Here is a 22,888-nt window from a genome sequence, read left to right as displayed (position 1 = left end):
TTGTCCCAGAGTCAAGGCTATGCTCTCACCTGCTGTTTCCTCACAGGCTCCTTGCATCTGGCGATCTCTAGGGCCAAGCTCCACCTGGCTGATGACTTTTCCGTTGACCACATCTGCTACTGAGACAGCCTTGAGCTAAACAAAGAAATTCCTACTCCCAGCATCCTTCTTATAGAAGAGAGATGTGCACTGCCAATTCTGGGGGCAAAGTGCACTCCTGAAGCAAGCTTGGTCTTACTAACCCTCACTGCTCTTTCACTATACCTTCATGCTCACAAGAATCGAATTTGGCTTTCTGACTTATTTTTTCTTTAGAAACTCTGGCTTCACACACTTCTTGCCATATTTGCTTTTTGGGTGACCTAGACAAACACTTTCTTAAGTGTCTTTGCTTAAGTCCTTTAAATTGCTTTAACACTTTACAAACCTCATGTACATGCCAATCTGAGTCTTTTAATCTCTCCTGCTTCAAAGATTGTGTGCCACCATGGAGTTCAGCAAAGCCACTAAAGCTCCATACCAGTCCCTAGGTCCCTGCTGCATCAGCCATCCCCTTCCTTGGCTGTTGTGTGAACACAGTCCTATCTGGCTCAGTGAACTGAGCATCAAAGACTGCCTGTGCATACTTACTTCCTTCACTAGTGCTTGTCATTCTATTGTCTTCAAGTTCCTGATGCTCATGAGGACCTTAGCCAGTGATAACCAAGTGTCTCTAAGGGCTCTTATAAGTCAATCAATTAGGGAATGATTTCCCTCATTATGTAGCCTTTGTCTTATAGAAAGGAGCACAATACTAAGTCAAACTATTCCAGATTATAGTAGTTCATGTTATTATTTCAGGACATTATTAAGGCTCTCCCTGTATTCTGCATGTTTTCCTTCCTCTGTGTCTTAGCTAGGGTTTCCATTACTGTGAACAGACACCATGACCAAAGCAACTCTTATAAGGACAACTGTTAGTTGGGGCTGGCTTACAGGTTCAGAGGTTCAGTTCATTATCATCAAGGCAGGAGCATGGAAGCATCCAGGCAGGCACGGTACAGAAGGAGCTGAGAGTTCTACATCTTCATCGAAAGGAAGCCAGGAGCAGACTGTCTTCCAGGCAGCTAGAAGGAGGTTCTCAAACACCACCCCCACAATGACACACTTCTTCTAACAAGGCCACACCTACTCCAACTAGGCTATACATCCTAATAGTACCACTTCTTGGCCCAAGCATATTCAAACCACCATACTCTGTATTAAAGACCTGAGAGGTATCTTGTATCACTCCTATCTCACTTTGTTCTTCTTCATTTCCCAGTTCTTCCTACAGAATCCAAGTTTGGGTATCCCAAGATAGTCTATTTAGGACAGATATAAGTTATATCATTTTCCTTATTCTACAATAAGAAATTACAAGCTAGTTCCTCTATCCTATTCTCTCTTCCCTTTCCTCCTCCAGCCTTTATTTTTTCCTGCTAATTTAGTAGCTAGTGCAGAACATGGTTTTTTTTTTTTTTCTTCTTGTATTTCTTCCATCACATAAGCAGAATCATTCTAGGCAGAAAACTGAAACTCAATTACTTGTCTTATTGCCCAGAGCAAAGACCACACAAGTGACACCACAGCTTGCTTAAGATTCTGTCCCATATATGTTACTTCTGTGTATTATAATATATTCTTCATCAACCATTTGAGGGAAATCTCTCCATTCACATGATAGATGCCATCCATCAGGCCATCTTGCCATTCCATACCACAAAAAGGAAGACAGCCAAAGTGGAATTCTCCAGGGACACTGTACTTTCAACACAGCCTTGTTTAGCTATGCCAGGGACAATGCCAGGGCCACTAAAGCAAGAAGGCACATCATTTTGTACTACACCAGGAAAGACAACCATACCTGGATTTCCTGCATAGATGTTCTACCCCCAGACAGCTTAGCTTCAGTTGCATGCTTCATAGCCTACAACAGACACCATTCTACTTCTCCAATATTCCTTTGTAATTCTGTTGTGACGTGGATTAGGGTTGTGTGTTAGGTGAACTTTCTCTGGTAAGATGGACAACTATTTCCAGTGATTCTTCCCACACCTAGCTTGTTACGCCAGTGGGTTTAATTGGGATGATTAATAGGGTAATGGGTAAGGAGTCATTTACTAGAACATAGGGAATTTAGGAGCAGCTCTACCACTGAAGAACCGCCCTCCCCCTTCCTAACCACTGTTAACTTCCTAGCCACTGTTAAATGCTTATAGAATTCAATTCCAGGAAGGGTAGGAAATCTTCTGCCCCCTCCCTTCATGAAGGAACATCAATGAGGCCAATCTTCTTGTGCTATCTTTAGTAATCCCAGCTGTTGATAGTTCAAGAAGGCAATGGCCATGCCACACACAGAGGACAGCATCAGACAACACTGTTTATTCTGGTACTATCTTGGCATTTAAAAGGAGAAGTTAGCCCTGAATAAAAATCAGGCTAGGATTCTATAGGAAATAACTGAGTTAAAGTTTGAAGGACAAAAGAAAGTTAATCAAACAGAAGAAAAGAGGCATAGAATTGTTTCTTGCTTAAAAAAAATAAATGCAGATCTGAAGTAGTATGGAACTAACTATGAAGTAAAGTTGTAGGACAGGAAAAGTGGCTGTTTTACAGAACTGTTGAATAAAAACAGGAGAACAAACAAGGTCATTGCACTTATTTTGAAATTCCCATACGATATTGACAATGTTTGCATCTTTAGTTTGTCTATAATGAAGTTAAATGTTCTTTTTTATAATAAAATTTAACAACTCCATCGGAGAGTTTTCAAATACATTATGTATGCATTTATTGGTAATTAGGGTTATATTTAATGTATTACTTTAAGAAATGTATGAATTACATTATTGGATTAAAATAAGTTCTGAATAGACTCAATGAGGTTTTTTTCCTATCTAAGTCTTGTTTTTTATCATTTGTGGTTATCTTATTTTCTTCTCATTTGCAGGGTTCCTGTTCCTCAGCCATATTCTTCTGCACAAATGAAAGGAAGCAAACACAACATACCAAGTATGTTCATTCCATTGTGTCTTGATGTTTTAGTTATTATCTCTTACAAAAGTTGGTAGAACTCTGTTGCATACACATTAGTATTTGATTTCATTTCCAGCATTGTGTTATAGCTCCCATAAGCAACAGATAAAGCTTTTCATATTGGTTTATGTCATCATTAAAAATATTGAAAAGTGAATGCAACTATAATAATTGCTACCAGAGCCTGGGAATAGAAATATAAGCATGGAGACAGGATGCTTACAAGGTATCAGGGTACAATTAAGAGGACTTATTTCTACTGTTCTATAACACATTAGGGCTAGTAGAGTTGACATTTAATTGTACATACCTAGAAGAGATTAGAAATGGATCCAAACACAAATGCTAAGTTTATGAGGTAATAGATGTTCTAGTTACCCTGCTTTCACCATTATACATTGTATATACATATGTAAGCATTTTATTGCACCCCATAAATGTGTATAATTGTATGTTTAACTCATTTTTTGATTAATTTATCTGAATAGCTACCAAGTATTGAAAACGTAAAATGTGCTTTAAAGAGGGATTCACCATCAACATAGAGATGCTATTGGCTAGAAGGAATAGTTTAACCCCGATACAAAGCAGAAAACACTGACAAGCAGAAAAGAAGGTTAAGGTTGATGCCTCCAGGAAGAAGGACAGATGTTTGTGCAAGGGAACTTATCACAATCTCATCAGTCTTATGACTGGGGCCATGTGCTCTGTGCTCATGATCCTATCTGCTGCTGAGAACTGCTCTTTCAACGAAATGAAATGTTTATTTCTAAATATTTAGTACATTTTAAACCCAAAAGGGACGTTTCAAAGCACAGCAACTCCCAAAAGGAAGAAAAGTGTTCAAGGAGACATATTTGCCACATAAATTTGTATAGCATTATTCAGGTGCTCCTAAAATGTAGCCATTGTGACTACAAAATGAAAGCAGTTTCTTCTGTCTTAAGAGTGACTTCTATCAACATTTTTTGTCTTAAAGTTTTCTCTTCAATGTTTTTTTTTCTACTGTCCATAAGACTATTAGGTAGGCACCACTTGTATTAATAAATGACTAATGATGATGTTCTTTAAGAGTGAAAGTAATTAGAGAAATGTTCCTTTGGTAGCAGCAAATATGGGTTTTAGTTTTAGCAGAATAATGTTTAAGTAGGTTTAATTTTAATTGGCAGGCCGAATAAGTAAATTCAAGTAAGTGTTCTCTGGGTTTTTTTGTTCATTTGTTCATAATTGAGCACAGAGGGTACTTTCAAGGGAGAAGAGGTTGAATACAGTGTTCTAAGCAAGTGTAATTTCCTAGCCAGTTAACTGGATTAAATTTAGGGCTGGCTTCTGAAGTGATTTCATAGTGGAATTTAGTCCTGGTAAGATGCCATTAGAATTATTTGGTTTAAATGGAGTCTTTTTCCACTAATTAATTTATTTATTCACTTTACATCCTGGTCACAGCCCCCTTCTCCTCCTAGAGCCCCCTTCCTCCACACATACACCTTAAGTCACTGCCAAGGGATCATCTATCTAGATTCAACATTTTAGCCCTTTACCTCTATCTTGGCTTTTGGTGTGTATTTTATTTCAGTTCTTCACCCAGACAAAGGTGAAGCTAGCATTTTGTTTCTACTAGCTTCTTAAATGTGACTTATCAGTAAATGGTGCCAAAGATTTTGGTACAGTTTTTATTGATAGCTACGTGATATGAAATGCTGGGTTTGCATGTGTGTGTGTGTGTGTGTGTGTGTATGTGTGATGAGTATGTGCAAGTGCCTATGTGCTATGGCATGTGGAACTCAGAGCATAACCTTGAATGCCAGTTCTCAACTTCTACCTTGATAAAGCCAATATGTACACCAGGCTATGTGGGTTCTGAATATCCAAGATTCTCCTGTTTCTGCCTTCTATATCCCTGTAGAATCAGCAAATTACCTGCTTTACTTGGTTCATAGAATTTGAACTCTTCTCTTCATATTTCTATGGAAAATGTTTTACCCCATGACCAAAAGCAAGTTGGGTAGGAAAGTGTTTATTTCCTTTTATAATTTGTAATCTATCATCCAGGGCAATTGGGGCAACAACTGATGCAGAAGCCATAGAAAAATGCTGCTTAATGGCTTGGTCAGGCTGGCTTCTTAAAGTACCCAGAACATCAGTTTAACGGTGGCACTACCCAAGCTGATATAGGTCCTCCCACACCATCATTCAAGAAAATGCCCTACAAACTTTCCTACGATCCAATCCTATGTTCTCTACTAAGATGCCTTCTTCCCAGATGGCCCTAGTTTGTGTCAAGTTGACAAAAACCAAACACCAACAACAAAATCAATCTTTAAAAAGTACTTCCAAAGGCTGTTAGCATAGGTCAGTAATGGTTCCAGTTTGCTGTCTGTTGCTCTGATAAGTGTCAAAACCAAAAGAAATTTAGGGAGGAACAGAGAAATCGATTTATTTTATCTTACAAGTTATAATCCATCATGGAAGGAAGCCAGGGAAATAGCTCAAAATTGGGACCTGGAGGCAGGCTTAAAGCAAAGATGAGGAAGAAATGCTGCTAACTATCTTACTTCCTTGCTGCTATTCAGTACCTTTCCTGCAATGGCTCAAACCTACCCAGGGATGATACCCGAGCCTTCCTAAATCAAGTAGTGAACAAGATGATGTCTCACAGACAGGCCTGAAGGCCAGTCTTGTCTTACTGTTTGAATTTTTCCACAACAAAATTAAGTTTAAACTATGAAAAACATTTTTGCAGCAACGACAAACGTAAGTTTAGAAATAGATAAGTCTGACTGATGAGTATATTAATACTGTGTTAGTCTTTACCCAGTTTTTCTATTGCTTTAAGGAAGGTAAAAATGGGCTTGAGAGACTTGTTTCCATGAAATATCTAATTAATTCATAAACAATAAGTAGAGTTTTGACAAATTATCAGGTATATAGGCAAAGATTAGTTTTTGCACAAGCTCAAAAAGAATAAATTTTATATAACGTCAAACTAGAACAAGGTGTTTTTTTAGTTGTAGGGTACTCATCCTAAAGAGTACTTAGACATGGATTCTAGCCAATACAAAGTCTTTATTAGCCAGTGGATGACTACTCTGGGTATTCAGGATCTCAATGTAACACCAAGCCTTTCTCCGGGTGAGCTTTTAAGCACAAAAAAAAAAAAAAAAAAAAAAAGATGCCCTGGGTCGACACACTTCAGTTAACAAGAACAGTTAGCCAGAAGCAGAACTACAGAAGCCAAGAGGCAAGGTTAGCACAGTTAGAGACTTTCCCAGAACTATGGACTTTGATGGATTGTATCTTTGTTTTAGTTGTGGCTGATTGTGCTGTCTATGTGTTGAGTTTTATGCCTGGGTGGCACTTCTATCATGGAGTCAGTCAGTGTCTGGGGGTCTGTTCTAGTTTTGGTGTGCTACATCAAAAGCAAGAGGCAGAAGGTAGTCTAAGTGGTCAAAGGACTAAATCAGTGAAGGACATACTATAGGAAGAATCTTGTAATCTAGACACCAAAACAAAGAACTCTGAAGATAATAATTAGAAAGAGTCACGTGGTTTCCTTTTCCCAATGATTTCCGAATGTGGATATGATGATGAGTCCAGGAATATATAGTTGTGGTTATAAAAATGAAGAACAAGAAAAGAAATGAGACATAACTTTGAAAATGTAACTGATGTAGATGTTAATAGAAACTGAAAGTAGGGAAGCCATGAGCCAGGAAAGCTACCACCTTCTCAGGTCCCCACACTTTGTTTCAACTGGAAGAGACTGAGAATTCCATGAGAGGTTAGCAACTATGTTCATTTGCAAGGGTCAAACTAATGAAATACCATAGTCAGAGCTTAGAACAGCAGACATTTTTTTTTTTTCCCACACAGTCTGGAACTAAAAGCTATGGAGGTCGGTTGGGTTTCTTCTGGGCTCTCTTTCCTCGGCTGGTGAATGGTCTTCTTGTCATCTCGATTCTGTGCCTAGAATTGTTATAGCTGAATCATAAGACAGTTCTATTTTTGTGAATATCCTCAGTGAGTTCCACACTGGGTATATTATAGTCCCACCAAAGAAGGGTTCCAACCCCCCATTTTTATAAACATTTGTTGCTTAGTTTCTCTTTTTAATTAAATATATATATTTTTAAATTTTTCATCATGTTGGCCCTGTAGGGTTTTTTTTTTTTTAATGAAAATTCTGCTGTAAAGCACGTTTTTGTGCTGTCCAAGCTGGTTCTTGCTTGCTTTTGTGTTTCTTTCTTTTGTCATACCTTTCACCCATTTTGTTCTAATGGGTCTCATTGTGAAACCTAGGGCCATTCTTTCCCCAAGTACCCTTGCCTTCCCTTCCTTTATAACTGATAACATCAGCTCTGGTCAGCCTAGAGTGGACACACCTGTTCCCTAGGCCTAGGTTTTCTTAGCTCAGTTCCCTTTGTGCCCTTAATGGACCTCCCATTTTGCTGACTCTCTTGCTCCCTTCGGAAAAAATACCATTAAAGCTCTCCACTGAAGTCTCTTTTTCTGTAATTGCCGCCCCCTCCCACCCCTGCGGGTTCATTTGTTTGATTTTTATTATTGTAGTTCTTCCTCTTTGATATTTTGACTTTGGTTCAAGTACTGTTTCTCTGGTTTAATTTTGATGTTTTCCTATTGCTAATATTTTTATATCTCGCTGCTTCTGAAAACAGTAACAATATGAAATATGGTGCTATTGAATACTGTGGGTCATGAAAAAATGGAAAAAGTGAAAATTATTCAAACAGCAAAATATAATAACAACTAAATCCACTTTCTCCTTTGTAAAGTTTTAGCTTCTTATTAATAGAAAACTGAACATTTAGAATATTATGATGCAGTGACTATAGAAATCAGCTTTTTCTTCCTCAAAGGGCTTGCTCCTTTTCCCCCCTAAACTATAAATGTCCCTTTTTTCTACCTAGTAACTTCCTCAAATTCTTGGGAGAAACTCATTGTATGTAGCTACACAATTCTCCGTTCCTTAATTGTGTCCCTCTATTGTCCTGACAGACATTTCCCCGAACAACAGAAATTACAATGAAATACCACTTCTCCCAAGCGTGGCTGATTGACTCTGTGCTGTGCCTGTCCTTCAGTGCTTACCTGGACCTCCCCAGAGCCTTAGGAGCAGCCTGAAGTGAAAGTTGAAGGTCTCGGGTCTTTTCTGAGTTTGCCACTCAGAGGGAGCCTGCTCCCAGTTTCCTAAGATGATGTATGTGTGATTTGAATTCACCAGTTTCAATCCCAAAATTTCAAACTGCTTTTTCCTTTGTGACCTTAGACAACTGACTCTTTATCTCAGTTCCAGTCTCCTGATTTAGATTTCTACAGGTGGTTTATCCACTGCACTGTGCTTTTAAGGCATACCAACTGCCTTTTCAGCCTTCAGTTAAGTTACATGAACCAGAGATTAGGACCTTATTTTGTACTTCAGGTATGCCCTGCCACGTCAGAAGATATCTAAATTGGTCTGGGAAATGGCTCAGTGAGTAAACTGCTTGTATCAGAATGGAGACCTGAGTCTGGATCTCCAGCTGTGTAAAAAGCTAGGCGTGGCAGCGTGAAGCAGTAAGCCCCCGGGTGGAACGGGGCAAAATGAGACGAAGAGATACCCTGAGTTGCTGACCCACCAACCAACCTAAAAATAAAGTAGGTTTGGTGAGACATCCTGTCTAAAAACTTAAGATGGAAATCAAAACATTGATTTTCAGGGTTTTTTGTTTGTTTTATTTTGTTTTGTATTTTTCCTTTTTGTGTTTTTGTTTGTTTGTTTCTGAGTGAGAACCATGAAATTGGAAGGCGAAGATAATCTGGGAGGAACTGGGGGAGGTGAAGAATATTATCAAAATATTTGCATAGACAAAATGTTAATAAAAAAAATTCCACTAAGGTAGAACGCAAAGAGAAAGATAGCTGTTGTTGACCTTTGCCCTGCACACACGCATGAGCTCACACACCCCATCCGCCGCCCACAATCTAAAGAACACAGAAAGCTACTTCATAGTTGTATAAGGTGTCCAGGACCAGGATCCCACACAGTAAACCCTGGCTTCCTTAGGTACCTTCCAATCCTGCTGTACCTAGGGAGGGCCAGAGCAAAGGTAATTAAAAGTCCATAAAGCTTTCCTGCTGTTTTAAAGTTGTCTGTATCCGGACTGTGTTCACACGATCACTCTGAACTCTTGTCACAGCTTTCTTGCCCAGTCAGTTCTGACAATTTCTGTTTAATTTTTTTTTTAATAATTAAAGGTTTTCTTTATTTAATTACATTTTTGGAGTCAGCATTTCCACCCTATTCTCCCTGCTCCAGCTTCTCAAGTGCCCTACACACAGCCTCATATTATTTATTTAATAGTGTACACACACACACACACACACACACACACACCCTGCTGAGTTCATTTGTGTTACTTATATGTATTTGTGATTAGGGCTGACAGTGAGAGGGAGACTCAGTCTGGTGTTTTGCTTTGTTTTGTTTGTTCCTTGTTCCTTGTTCCCTGCTGAGGGACAGGAGCTCTAACACGCTTGCTGTGCCTTTTTTCTAGACGCTTATAAAGTTTTCTTGTTGAGGTCCAAAAGGTCATATGATTTTATATTCCCTTCTTTATCCATTGCCTGAGAAGATAAACAGCTCCATAAGGAGACAGTTCCTGGCTTAGAAGGTTATGTAGATGTGTAGTTCATTTTTCTTTCTCAGTGTTCAAAGTAATGATTTGCATCCCGAGAACCCTGCAGAAGTAACCAGTTGTGGGGTAGATTTGTTGTTGTCTTGGCTTGGTTTTGCTTCCTTTGGTATTTTTTCATATTCACTGTCATGACTAGTGACACCGCCAGGGTTAATGGGTCAGAAATTCTTCATGTATGCTTATACTGTTCATATGACCCTAGTGATGTATGACTGTCGTAGGACTTTTTGGAATTTTTCTAATAGCTTGGCAGCATATTTACAAACTCCTCTTGAACATTCTTTCCTCAGACATGAAAGCAGCCATCTTCTCCACAGCTATATTAGTTACCAGTTATAGTCAGGGCACTGTAGGCTTGCAAATAGAGCTGTCTAGTTCTTTCTAAGCCCCCGTGGTAGGTAGAACTAGAAAAAGTGCTTGCTTACCTTACTATTTATTAGGTATTTAGGTAATGTTAAGTCAAAATATTACTTCACCCTTATACTTCTAATTCAAATAAACAAATATGTTTTCACATTCAAGATTAAAATAAAAGAAATGTATTCCTCTGTAAGAATCCAAGCTCTATGCTTCCTCTTTCTGTAATCAAGCCTGAGGTGACCTATGAAAGTGGTTCCCTGCTCCCTTGACCCAGAAACCCCTATAAAATCACTCAAATCAAGGACTGCAACTTTTCTTTAAGAACATCTGTGAAACTGCCCTGGCAATCAAGGATATGTTGTATATCTGAAAAGCCACCAAGGGATAGATCCACTGGTGAGACATAAGGCCTCATTATTAAATAACCTCTCAATGAATTGAACCATTAGATGCAAAAAAAAAAAAAAAAAAAAAAAGCCTTCAATATCTGAGCCTTTGGGGACATAGGAAAACCATAATACCTATCACAAATTGAAAAGGTTTTTTAAATGTTTTAAAGGTTTCTTGGCAGTTCTTTTAGTTTTAGGGTTTTTTTCATCTTTTATTTATTTATTTATTTATTTATTTATTTATTTATTTATTTATTTATTTAAAACCGCAGATTTTATTCCCCTCCCGGTCTACCTGCCGAGTGTTCCACATCCCATACCTCCTCCCCATCCTCCTGTCTCCACATGGATGTCCCCACCCCCAACCCCCAACCCCACCTGATCTCTAAACTCCCTGGGGCCTCCAATCTCTTGAGGGTTAGGTACACCTTCTCTGTCTGAACCCAGACCCGGCAAGTCCTCGTGTATTGGGGGCCTCCTATCAGCTGGTGTATGCTGTCTGGTTGGTGGTCCAGATCTCAGGAGTCCAAGTTAATTGAGACTGTTGGTCCTCCTACAGGGTTGCCCTTCTCCTCAGGTTCTTCCAGCTTTTCCTTAATTCAACAACAGGGGTCAGCTGCTTCTGTCCATTGGTTGGGTGCAAATAATCTGCATCTGACTCTTTCAACTGCTTGTTGGGTCTTCCAGAGGGCAGTTATGCTAGGTCCCTTTTTGTGAGCGCTCCATAGCCTCAGTAATAGTGTCAGGCCTTGGAGCCTCCCCCTGAGCTGAATCCCACTTCGGTCATGGCGCTGGACCTTCTTTTCCTCAGGCTCCTCTCCATTTCCATCCCTGCAATTCTTTCAGACAGGAACAATTATGGGTGAGAGTTTTGACTGTGGGAAGGCAACTTCATCTCTCACTTGATGCCCTGTCTTTCTGCTGGAGGTGGGCTCTACAAGTTTCCTCTTCCCAAGCTGGGTGGTGGTGGCGCACACCTTTAATCCCAGCACTTGGAAGGCAGAAGCAGGCGGATTTCTGAGTTCGAGGCCAGCCTGGTCTACAGAGTGAATTCCAGGACAGCCAGGGCTACACAGAGAAACCCTGTCTCGAAAAAAAAAAAAAAAAAAGTTCCCTCTCCCCAATGAATTTCATCTAAGGTCCCTTCCTACCTTTTAGTCCGGAGAGTCTCTCACCTCCCAGGTCTCTGGTGCATTCTCACTTGTGCCCTTCAGCTTGTTAACCTTTTTGAAATCTGTTGATTTTATCTTGGGTATTCTGTACTTTTTTGGCTAATATCCACTTATTAGTGAGTACATAGCATGCATGTCCTTTTGGGTCTGGGTTACCTCACTCAGGATGATATTCTCTAGTTCCATTCATTTGCCTGCAAAACTCAGGATGTCCTTGTTCTTAATAGCCGAGTCATATTCCATTGTGTAAATGAACTACATTTTGAAACAACACAGATGTCCCATGACAGAAGAACGGATACAGAAAATGTGGTTCTGTTTGTTTTAAATGTATACCTACTGTTATAGCTTGATAACTTGTAACATTTCTTTCTGCATGGTTCTGTTGTAAACTAGGTAGATATTAAAGTTCATTTCTTGTATTTTATTGCTTAGGGATTGATTTCTTTAAATATATTTAAATAATGCTCACTTTATAATTTGGCTAATTGTCAGCATAGTTCCAAAGTTAACTATACCAAAGAATATATATTTAAAGAATTTTGGTTTTCATAATGCCCCCTATCTCCTATTCCATCACTGTGGATAACTGTTTTTAAATATTTTTATTTTATATGGATGGTTGTTTTGTCTTCATGTATGTGTCAGATCCCCTAGAGCTGAGATTACAGACAATTGTAAGATACTGTGTGGGTTCCGGGAGCAAAACCTGGGTCCCCTTCAAGAGCAGCCCATGCTCTTAGCTACTGAGCCATCTCTCCAGTCCACATTGATAACATTAATTTGTGTAGTGGCATGTCTTTCTTTTTTTCATAAGATAAACAAATATATCTTTTGTATAATAATTCTAGTAGTGTTCAAGCTAAGTATATAAAATAGTTCTAGTTTATTCTTCATCTCATTTTTAGGAAAGCCTGAACTATGAATAGATTTTTTTTTCCCAATTTCTTTTGACAAGTAGTTATTCCCAACCTGTAACTGCCACTGTTGCCTGTACTTATTTCATATTCATTTGTTGGGAACATATAATTCAAGTAGGAAATTATAATCCGAGTTTACTAAGATAAAAATATAGAACAAGGTTTGGAGGGGAAATTTTATAAAACATGTAAACCCCGGTATACCCTGTTAGTCTTTAGTAATACATTTTTTTTGTGGGTACACACATGTATATGTGTGTGTGTGTGTGTTAATTTGTGTTTGTCTATGTATGTGTGAGACTTATTCCTACCAAGTTCATTACTATAACTTTTTATAATGTAAGAGATACTTTTAAAAGATCAAAATACTATATGACTTGTTCATGCTGTAGGAATGTCCGATAACGTTTGGGTCACCTGAGTAGTTAATTGTTGCTTGTTGCTGCTCACCTTTTTCTTTTAGACAATGTTATCATAGCACACCTGGAACTCGAAGTCACATGTCTCATGCCGCTGCCTTTCAGTGCTTTCTTATGCTAGGACAGGAAACAACAGCAGGATGTAAGCCACTTCAGAGAAGCAACTTAAAATTACAGTTGCTCATTAAGTAGCTTGCCTTCGACTGTAGAAATGACAACATGAGAGTCTTATGTTTAAATCTGTTTTTTTTTTTTTTTTTTTTGGCCGGCCGTGGTGGCGCACGTCTTTAATCCCAGCACTTGGGAGGCAGAGGCAGGCAGATTTCTGAGTTCGAGGCCAGCCTGGTCTACAGAATGAGTTCCAGGACAGCCAGGGCTATACAGAGAAACCCTGTCCCAGAAAAAAAAAAAAAAAAGAAAGAAAAAATTCTGTTTTTGTTGTTGTTGTTCTTATTTTAGCACGTATGTGTCTTTACTTCTAATGGTGTATTATTCAATCAAAATATTCTTTGTACCAAATTCTTTAGCACCATGTCTGATGTATATTAGGTACAATTGTTGAATGAATGTTGTGATGTGGAAGGGATAACTTATAATATTATATTTAGTTTCTAAACATACCAGTTGAATTGTACATAGATAATAAATTAGCTCCTTAATAGCAAATAAGGTCCTAGGGAAATGACTCCCTCATCAAAGTACTTGTACTGTGAGTCTGACAGGCTGAGCTCAGATCCCTAACACCCACTTAAAAAGAGAAACAGAGAAACACATACCTGTAATTCAACTGCCACAGACACAGAAACAGGCACATACCTGGGGGTGGCTGGCCAGCCACTCTAGATGATCAGTAAGTTTCATGTTCAGTTAAAGAACCTGTCTCAAAAACTAAGGTGGGAAGCAATATAGGAGATCAGTCAACATTACCCTCTGACCCTGTATGCACATGTGTCTGCATGCACACATGCATATGTTATACACATAGAGAACTTAAAATAAAAATAAGAATAGAGACCTCTTTTAAGCATTTCATTGTGTTTGCATATATGTAAAGTTCAGAGGACAATTTGTGAGAGTTGATTGTCCCTTCACACCACAGCAAGCTCCCTTACCCACAGAGCCACTTTACCAGCCCAAGTCCTGAGATATTTCATCTCAACTTATTTGCCTCTTTCTTTACCATATGCTATTTGTATGTGAAAGGAGTATCAGACATACTAAATGTAATATTTTTTGTAGGAGAAATGTTATTAGAGAAAAAGACTGTATTTGTTCAGATCACTTTTAGCAAAAAATAACAGTTTTATTTTAGGCTTGAATTCTACCATCAATGAGTGATTTCTATAGTTACCTGTAACTCCAGCCCTCAGGAGCCCAAGGCAGAATGATCAGAGGTTCAAGGCCAGCCTCAGTTACATAATGAGTTAATAGTCCATCTTGGACTATATAAAGCTTTGAAATACAAGCTATTTTAGTGTGCTTCTCTGTTGCTGTGATAAAACACCAACTAAAAGCAACTTGAGGGAAGAAAGGATTTGTTTGGCTTACATTTGAGAGTCCATCCATCATGGAGGGAAGCCAAAGGCAGGAACTGAAAACAGGAACTGAAGCAAGAAACCAGAGAGGAATGATGCTTATTGGCTTGCTTCCTCTGGCTTGCCAAGCTACCCTATAGCCCAGGAATTGCACTGCCTACAGTGGCCTGAGCTATTACCTATCAATTATTAGTCATGGTAATTTCTCACAGACATGGCTCCAGAGCTGTTCAATCTGGACAATGCCCTGCTTGAGATGCCCTCAAGATTCTGAGCCATGACTAACTGACACAAACAATAAATAAATGCGTGAATATTACTGTTGTCAGGAATTTGATTTTACTGGGTTGTACATAAAGTAAAAGAAACATGAAAGGGTTTGCAGCCCCATAGGAGGAACAACAATATGAACCAACCAGACCCCCACCCCCAAAGCTCCCAGGGACTAAACCACCAACCAAAGAAAACACATGGTGGGACTCATGGCTCCAGCTGTATATGTAGCAGAGGATGGCCTTGTCAGTCATCAATGGGACGAGAGGCCCTTGGTCCTGTGAATGCTCTATGCCACTGTGTAGGGAAATCCCAGGATCAGGAAGCAGGAGTGGGTGGGTTGGGGAGCAAGGGGAAGGGCGAGGGGATAGCGGATTTTCAGAGGGGAAATTAGGAAAGGGGACACCATTTTAAATGTAAATAAAGATAATATGCAAAAATAAATAAAAGTCACTTTATTTTTTGATTATGTATGTATGTATGTATTAATTTATTTAATACTGCAGATTTTATTCCCCTCCCGATCTACCTGCCGACTGTGTCACATCCCATACCTCCTCCCCATGCCCCTGTCTCCACAAGGATGTCCCACCCCCATCCCACCTAACCTCTAAACTCCCTGGGGCCTTCAGTCTCTTCAGGGTTAGGTGCATCATCTCTGACTGAACCCAGACCCGCAGTCCTCTGTATATGTGTCAGGGCCTCATATCAGCTGGTGTATGCTGCCTGGTTGGTGGCTCAGTGTCTGAGAGATCGCGTAGGGGTCCAGATTAATTGAGACTGCTGGTCCTCCTACAGGGTCGCTCTCCTCCTTAGCTTCTTCCAGCTTTTCCCTAATTCAACCACAGGGGTCAGCTGCTTCTGTCCACTGGTTGGGTGCAAATATCTGCATCTGACTCTCTTAGATGCTTGTTGGGTATTTCAGAGGGCAGTCATGATAGGTAATTTTAAATTTAAAAAAAATGAAACATGTTTATTTAAGAGCATTTGGAAAATGTAGACATACTAAAAAAAACTTAATTACAAATCTCCATAATTCCAACAAATGGGGAAAGTACATGATCCATTAATTCTTTCTGATTTTTTAAAAAAAAATTCTTTGTACATTTTAAAAGATTTCTTTATTATATGTAGATGGTTATTTTGCCTGCGTGTATGACTGCAGCACATGCGTGCCTGGCACATGCGTAGGTCAGAAAAGGGTATTTAATCCCCTGGAACTGGAGCTATGGACAGTTGTGAGCCACCATGGCAGTGCTCAACCGTATCCTCTACAAGAGCAACTGTCCTCGACCAACCAAGCTGTCACTCCAGCCCCCTCTTTCCCAACTTTAATAAGAATTATCTTTTAGATACTCGACTTTCATTTTGTTAGTGATTGTTTCCTAAAGCTGCTTAACTCTTCCTCATTAATCTGTCCTCTTTAATGGAGTGAATGCCTCGATACAGCCAGTCTATGGGCCAATTGTGCCTATCTCATTGTGTTTTGAACAGGTCGAGAAAGTTCAACTGCTTATGCCACAGGGAAGTCCAGAAGAATCATAAATGATAGATGGGAGAGCCGGCTGTGGCGAGATAAGAAGTTTAGCTTGAGAGACCACCTACATTATGGTCACGTGGATCCTGAAAGTATTCCACGGAAATTTATTTTGGAGCATGAAAAGTTTCTCACCCAGCAGTTTAATTCTCAGCCTGCAAAATACATACCACCAGAAGGAAAGCCCCCCAAACTTGATGAATTTCAGAGCGCCCTAAGCCTTGGACATTTTGAAGTAACCATTCTAGGTAGGTGAACTTCTTGTCTATTTTTCTTGAGCACTATTGATTTAATGTATTTTCATATTTAAATAGAGTTAGAAGTTGCTTTTTAAAAGTATGTAAGCAACCTCTCCCATATAGCTAGTCCAAGGGGGGAATTTCTGTTTGGCTCAAACTAAACGAAGGGAGCACTGATTCTGATATAAAATAAAGCTCAGATTGTGGGCTTTTCAACACTGACAATTTTCCTTTGAAAATTGGGAGGATGTGAGTGTAGGAACTAACAAAGCTTTTTTTTTTTCCCCATGACTAAACTGACTACTGCCTGCTGATCTTTGTTCCTATAGTGTCAATGCTAACTTTTGTCCAGCAACACTTTTTTACTATTATCTCCTCCGCCCCTTCTTTCCTGCTCTCTCACATGTAAATATGCATGCAGTAAAACATATAAATATCCACTGACAATGAGAGATTTAATTTTCAGATGGTCTTCACTAGACTGTGGTGCTTGATCTCTTCAGGTCCTTTATCAAACTTAGTTTCATAGCCAGGAAACAAAAGTCAAGCCAAGATTTCCCATACGTCACATAAAGTAACCATAGAAACAAAGAGTCATAGAGAAACACAGGACTGAATGTTTTTCTTCCTTTAGTGCTCTACAGATTGATTGAAACAGATTGACTGTACGTCTCGGCTGACTCATATGTAGTTGTCACTTTTTATTAGCTTTGGCTATGAGTCAGCTAAAAGCAAGAATAGGGCAGAAGGAACACAAATTTGTCACACTGCTCACCAGATTGAATCAATGTTAGAAGTGTGCTATTTTTATATAAATGTTATCTTACCTGTTTTCAAAGATGGTTTAGAGGCAAAGGATGAACTTTTTATGGATTTTAAAAGAAGGATAGAATGAAGGTATCACTAGATCCATAGAGATAACAAATTTCCCACCATTTGGCAGTAATTTTCCCTGAGTTTTCTGGCGTGGAAAAAGGGCATTCTTTTATTTGATTGCATATTTAGTTTTAGAGCTATAGGAAGCTTTACATGCCTTCAAGTCGCACACTCAGGCTGAATACAAAGAAGACCATGATTAAAAATCAGTTTTCCTGGGCTGGAGAGATAGCTCAGTGATTAAGAGCACTGACTGCTCTTCCAGGGGTCCTGAGTTCAAATCCCAGCAACCACATGGTGGCTCACAACCATCTGTAATGGTCATCTGATGCTGTCTTCTACTGTGTCTGAAGACAGCGACAGTATAACCACATATATGAAATAAATCTTTTTTTTTAAATACCAGGTTTCCTGAATTTCTCAACCACTTTTGTTTCAGAGAAAACAAACATTGAATATTGGAATAGTGGGTTTTTAATTCAAATCAAATTCAACTCTAAATATACCATGTAAAGTTATTATATAATTAACATGGTTGCAAATGTGTTTTTATCTTCATCTAGATTTATTTTCTAAAGATATGAAAATACATCAGAGATAGTTGATTTCTACCTTGTCCTTGTATATAATCACTTATAACAACGAGGCATGGCTAAATAAATCCACAAATGAATATATTTCGTTGATTTTATAATCCATAAATTCTGCTCTTTAATGGTTTAACATAATACAGAGGTAAAGTATATAAAACTCATCATGCAGTTGAGTTTAGTTCCCAGTATGTCAACAGGTTTTCACAGGGCTCAAACTATTTGGCACATGTTAGGTAAGATCAAACCAGGAAACTCAAAGTAGCAAAATATGTTAAGCCTCCGAACTTTTAATAACATGTGGTCTTTCTCTCACAGGTTTGAATCATGAGATTGCGATCGATGTTGCATTTCTACCTATGTACTCTCCAGAAGATGTTCAAGCATCTCAAATCGATACATTTTTGACTTGCATGAATTTCAGCTGTGTGTGTCCACCAGAAGCACCTGGCAGTGGAAGGTTGCCCGATCCCAAGGCACTTGCAGGTGACTGTGGTTTGTTTGTTTGTTTGCTTGTTTGTTTGCTTGTTTAGTTTTTAAAAATACTGTAAATGACCCTAAACTTTTCCTAGTGGCAAATTTTTGGTTTTGCCTTAACTCATTTGATATGTGGATTCCCCTAGAACTTAAACTTGACTGTGGCTTTTAAGTAAATTAAGTAGCTTGTTTCTACTCCAGTGAGACCTAAAGAATATTTTACAATTGTAATTACTTCATCAGACTGACAGAGCATGTGCATGGAGTAGTGTAAAGTTTCCCTTTAGTCCTTTATCCTTTCCTGTATGATTGCCTCAAATTAAAACACCCAAGTTGAACTCTGCAATTATAGGTGTCTTGTCCATTCTGCTGTTTCTATTCCTTGTGCAAGTGATAAAGCTTGTAGTTGTTTTCATTGAGCTCAACAAGATAATGCATTTGAAAGAGCATTTAAGAAAGCCATTTATTGCACGTTTCTGGTGGGTCCTCTAAGCCGATGGAACGCTAGAATCTCTGTTGATTTTTGAGCATGGATGCTCCCTGATGATATAACTTGACATTCCTCATTGTGCAAACTGAGTTTGAGTATCGAATTTTATGAGATTCATAAATTTTCCATGTAGAGATGATTTGTTAATTAGCTTGCAATATCATGTTCTGTATCACAACTCCTTGGGCTCTCACTGGTCCTAAATGTCTTAACTTCTTGAAATATTTCTGTACTAATATTCTTCTTTCATACCTCATCTACCCTGTCACATGCTTTCTGGTATATGCACATGCAGTTCTTATACAATTGTAGGTCAGAGTTCCCACTTATCTGCTCATTGCTGGTGCGAGTATTCTTCCAGGCACCATTAGCGTGGTCACATGAGAAATACCTGGTACCAGTCTGCCAACTAGTTAATATTTGGACATGAAGGACACAGATCACTAAAGGAGAAAAGCAAGGTAGTAACTAAAGCAAAGTGATTCATTGTCAGTGGAATAGCACACTTTTAGGACACAGCAGTAATAATAATGACAGCATTAACTCTGTGCTGATCACAATGCCTGGCCTTTCAACAAATCCTCATAGAGACCCTGTCAATGTGAACACTGCTATCCCCTATTCACAGGCAAAGTACATTGAAAATCAGTGTCTCACCAGCATGAATAACAGAGCTCTAATTTGAATCAGAAAGTTTGCCTGATTCCAAACTTTTCCATTACTTTCACAATTCTAGCATGAGAAATCAAAATAGGCTTGGTGATATAAAACAGTGGTCCATGGGATAACACTGGTGTCATCTTTTAAACACTAGACGTTGTTTTCTTTTTAAGTGCAAAAGCTGTGCATATGAATTATTATTTTTTTTAATTTAAATTTTTTAACAACTACAGAAAAATCCTGGGTAAAAGTGAAAGTTTCCCTCAGGTCTTCCCAGGTTCAACCTTTCTTACTTCTTTATAACATGTTTTTATTCAACAGCATATACTAATTACAAATTCTATCGAATAAATGCATATAAATTATATTCTATAGATACACTTTTATAATCAGCTTTTCCCCCTATAACACACGTTGGGCATTTTTCAAACTTGTATAGCAAAGAGCTATTTCATTCTTTTCAGAAACAAGAAAATACTCCACTAATGATCCCGTATTGAAGAGTTTTTTAAGACCGGTTCCAACCAGTCAAGTCACGTTGGTTAATACCTTTTACCCCAAAACTCAGAAGGCTAAGGTTCGAGGATCTCTGTGACTTTGAGACCAGCCTGTCTATATAGCAAATTTTAGGCCAGACAGTTCTAGAGATCTTGTCTCAATAGTTTGTTTTCAAATTATTTTTCTGTTGCTAAATAATACTGCACCAAGTATGCAAGTGTGTGTGTGTGTGTGTTTGTGTGTAGACATGAAATCTTTGTATAATTATACAACTACATCTGTAACATCAATTCCAAGAAGTCAGTGACTCAAAAGATAAATCCATTGAAAACTGTAGTAAATATTGTAAAGTTGTCCTCCAAATGGCTATATTAATTTATTTGGCACCAAAGCAAGGGTGATATTTCACTCACACCTTTGTGAACCCTAGGTATTACTGGGCTTGCTGATATTTTGCCAACCCTTGGGCCAAAAGTAACACATTATTTTCCTTTATTCTTCTTAGTTATTTTTGACACATTGATTTATTTGTAGGGGACTCATTCCATGCCAAGTAGGTGGAAGCCTAAAGACAACTTGCAGCAGCCAGTTCTCTCCTTCTACCTTTTGGTTCCAGGAAAAAGCACAAGTGAGCAGACTTGAAAGCAAGCACTTTGCCCACTGAACCAACTCACTAGCACAATATGTCTTTATTTTAAAACTTAAAAATCCTTGTTAGCCAATCATTTATTTTTGTCTTTTCTAGAAACCTCACTTGCTAGCATGTAAAAAAAAAAAACTTTTTCCTATGAATGTTATTCATTTTATTATTAACTGGGGTTGTTTTTTCACGTTGAAAAAAATACCCCTCATTTAAAAAAAAAGACTTTTTAAAATACCCTTTGTTATATATTAAAATTACTTTTTACCCGGTTTGACATTTATTCAAAGGGAGGCTTGCATTGATATATAAGTAATTTTACTCTTAAGTAATTAAGTATATCATGATTTGTGGTTCTTCATTTTATGTCATATTTAAAGGTATCACTGGTTCCAAAGTATAAAACTACACTATTGACTCAGGGAGATGGCTCTTCCGTAAAGTGCTGGCCCTGCAAGCATGAGGACTTGAGTTCAGATCACTGGCATCCATGTAAAATATGGGCTTGGTGACAGAGGCAGAGACAGGCAGATCCCTGGGTACTTCGTCAGCAAGTACCAGGCTCCAGTGAGAGAACCTCACAACGTATTTTGGCTCAAGAGGAAAGACACCTAAGGTTGACCTCTGGAGACTCTACAGACACATGCACACATATGCACATGTACATACATATACCAATTCATTGTTTTGGAGATACTTTTATAGTCTTCTCTTTCTTCACATAGATATTTTTATTATGATCAAATGCCAGAAATTTAAGCAGTAATTCGCATTTCCTCTTCTCCCCACCACTTAGTAACTAGTTTACTTTCTCTATGCATTTGCCTATTATAGAGATTTCATTCAAATGAAATCATACAATATTTTCCCCAGTATATCTGGTTTGTTTGACTTAGTATAACACTTTCAGGGTTCATCCATGTTAGAATATGTATCAATATTTCATTCATTTTATGGCTGAATGATTTCTCATTGTATAATATATCACATTTTGTTTATCCATTCATCTGTTAAATTTCTAGAAATTTAGCTTATCTCCAACTTTGGATATTGTAAATAATTCTGCTACAAACACACACACACACACACACACACACACACACACACACACACATATATACATATATATGCGTGTTTTTGAATCCATAGATTCAAATAGAATTACTGAATTATATGGTATTCTTTTTAATTTATTTTTTTTTTGTTTTTTCGATACAGGGTTTCTCTGTGTAGCCCAAGCTGTCCTGGAACTCACTCTGTAGACTAGGCTAGCCTCGAACTCAGAAGTTTGCCTGCCTTTGCCTCCCAAGTGCTGGGATCAAAGGCATGCGCCACCACTCACAGCTTTAATTTTATTTTTACTCATTCACTTTATATCCTGCTCACTCCATCCTTAGTCCTTCCCCCCACCCCCTATCTCCTTCTCCTCTGAGCCCATGAGCCCCTGGATGTCACCCTATCCTGGCACATCAAGTATCTGTGAGGCTAGGTGCATCCTCTCCCCCTGAGGCCAGACAAGACAGCCCAGCTAGAAGAACATGTCCCACTGACAGGCAACAAAATTTGTTAAAGCCCCCACTATAGTTGTGGAACCCACATGAAGACCAAACTGCACATCTGCTGCATATGTGTGGGGAGGCCTAGGTCCAGCCTGTGTATGTTCTTTGGTTGGTGGTTCAGTCTCTGAAGAGCCCCAAGGGTTCAGGTTAGTTGACTCTGTTGGTCTTCCTGTGGAGTTTCCTATCCCCTTCAGGCAACAATCCTTCCTCCTATTCCTCCATAACAGTCTGCAAGCTCCATCCACTGTTTGTCTGTGGGTGTCTGCATCTGTGTAAGTTGGCTGCTGAGCGAAGCCTCTCAGAGGAGAGCCATGCTAGGCTCCTGACTACAAGCATAACAGAGAACCATTAATAATGTCAGGGATTGGTGCTGCCCATGGGATGGGTCTCAAGTTATTGACTGATCTTTCCCTCAATCTCTGCTCCACCCCCCCCATCCCTGCATTTCTTATAGACAGGATAAATTTGGAGTCAAAAGTTTTGTGGGTGGGTTGGAATCCTT

General features: G+C 38.8%; 1 protein-coding gene across 4 annotated transcripts in view; it reads left to right on the top strand.

Moving 5' to 3' along the window:
* Positions 1–22,888, top strand: part of Radx (RPA1 related single stranded DNA binding protein, X-linked) — a 71,514-nt gene that overhangs the window by 45,092 nt on the left and 3,534 nt on the right. For 2 of the 4 annotated variants that reach the window (XM_021153706.2, XM_021153705.2), the window contains 4 exons: positions 2,972–3,037; positions 9,374–9,381; positions 16,315–16,605; positions 18,381–18,548. In XM_021153706.2, coding sequence (XP_021009365.1) covers positions 2,972–3,037; positions 9,374–9,381; positions 16,315–16,605; positions 18,381–18,548 — 533 coding nt within the window. The remainder of the gene's footprint in view (positions 1–2,971; positions 3,038–9,373; positions 9,382–16,314; positions 16,606–18,380; positions 18,549–22,888) is intronic. The other 2 variants (XM_021153704.2, XM_021153702.3) reach the window with 1 other exon arrangement.

This window comes from Mus caroli, unplaced genomic scaffold (assembly GCF_978045245.1).
Source record: "Mus caroli unplaced genomic scaffold, Mus_caroli_1 scaffold_5, whole genome shotgun sequence".
In the NCBI taxonomy this organism is placed as follows: Eukaryota; Metazoa; Chordata; class Mammalia; order Rodentia; family Muridae; genus Mus; species Mus caroli.
The sequence above is the reverse complement of the archived record's forward strand: the minus strand, read 5'-3'. Positions and strand labels throughout refer to the sequence as shown.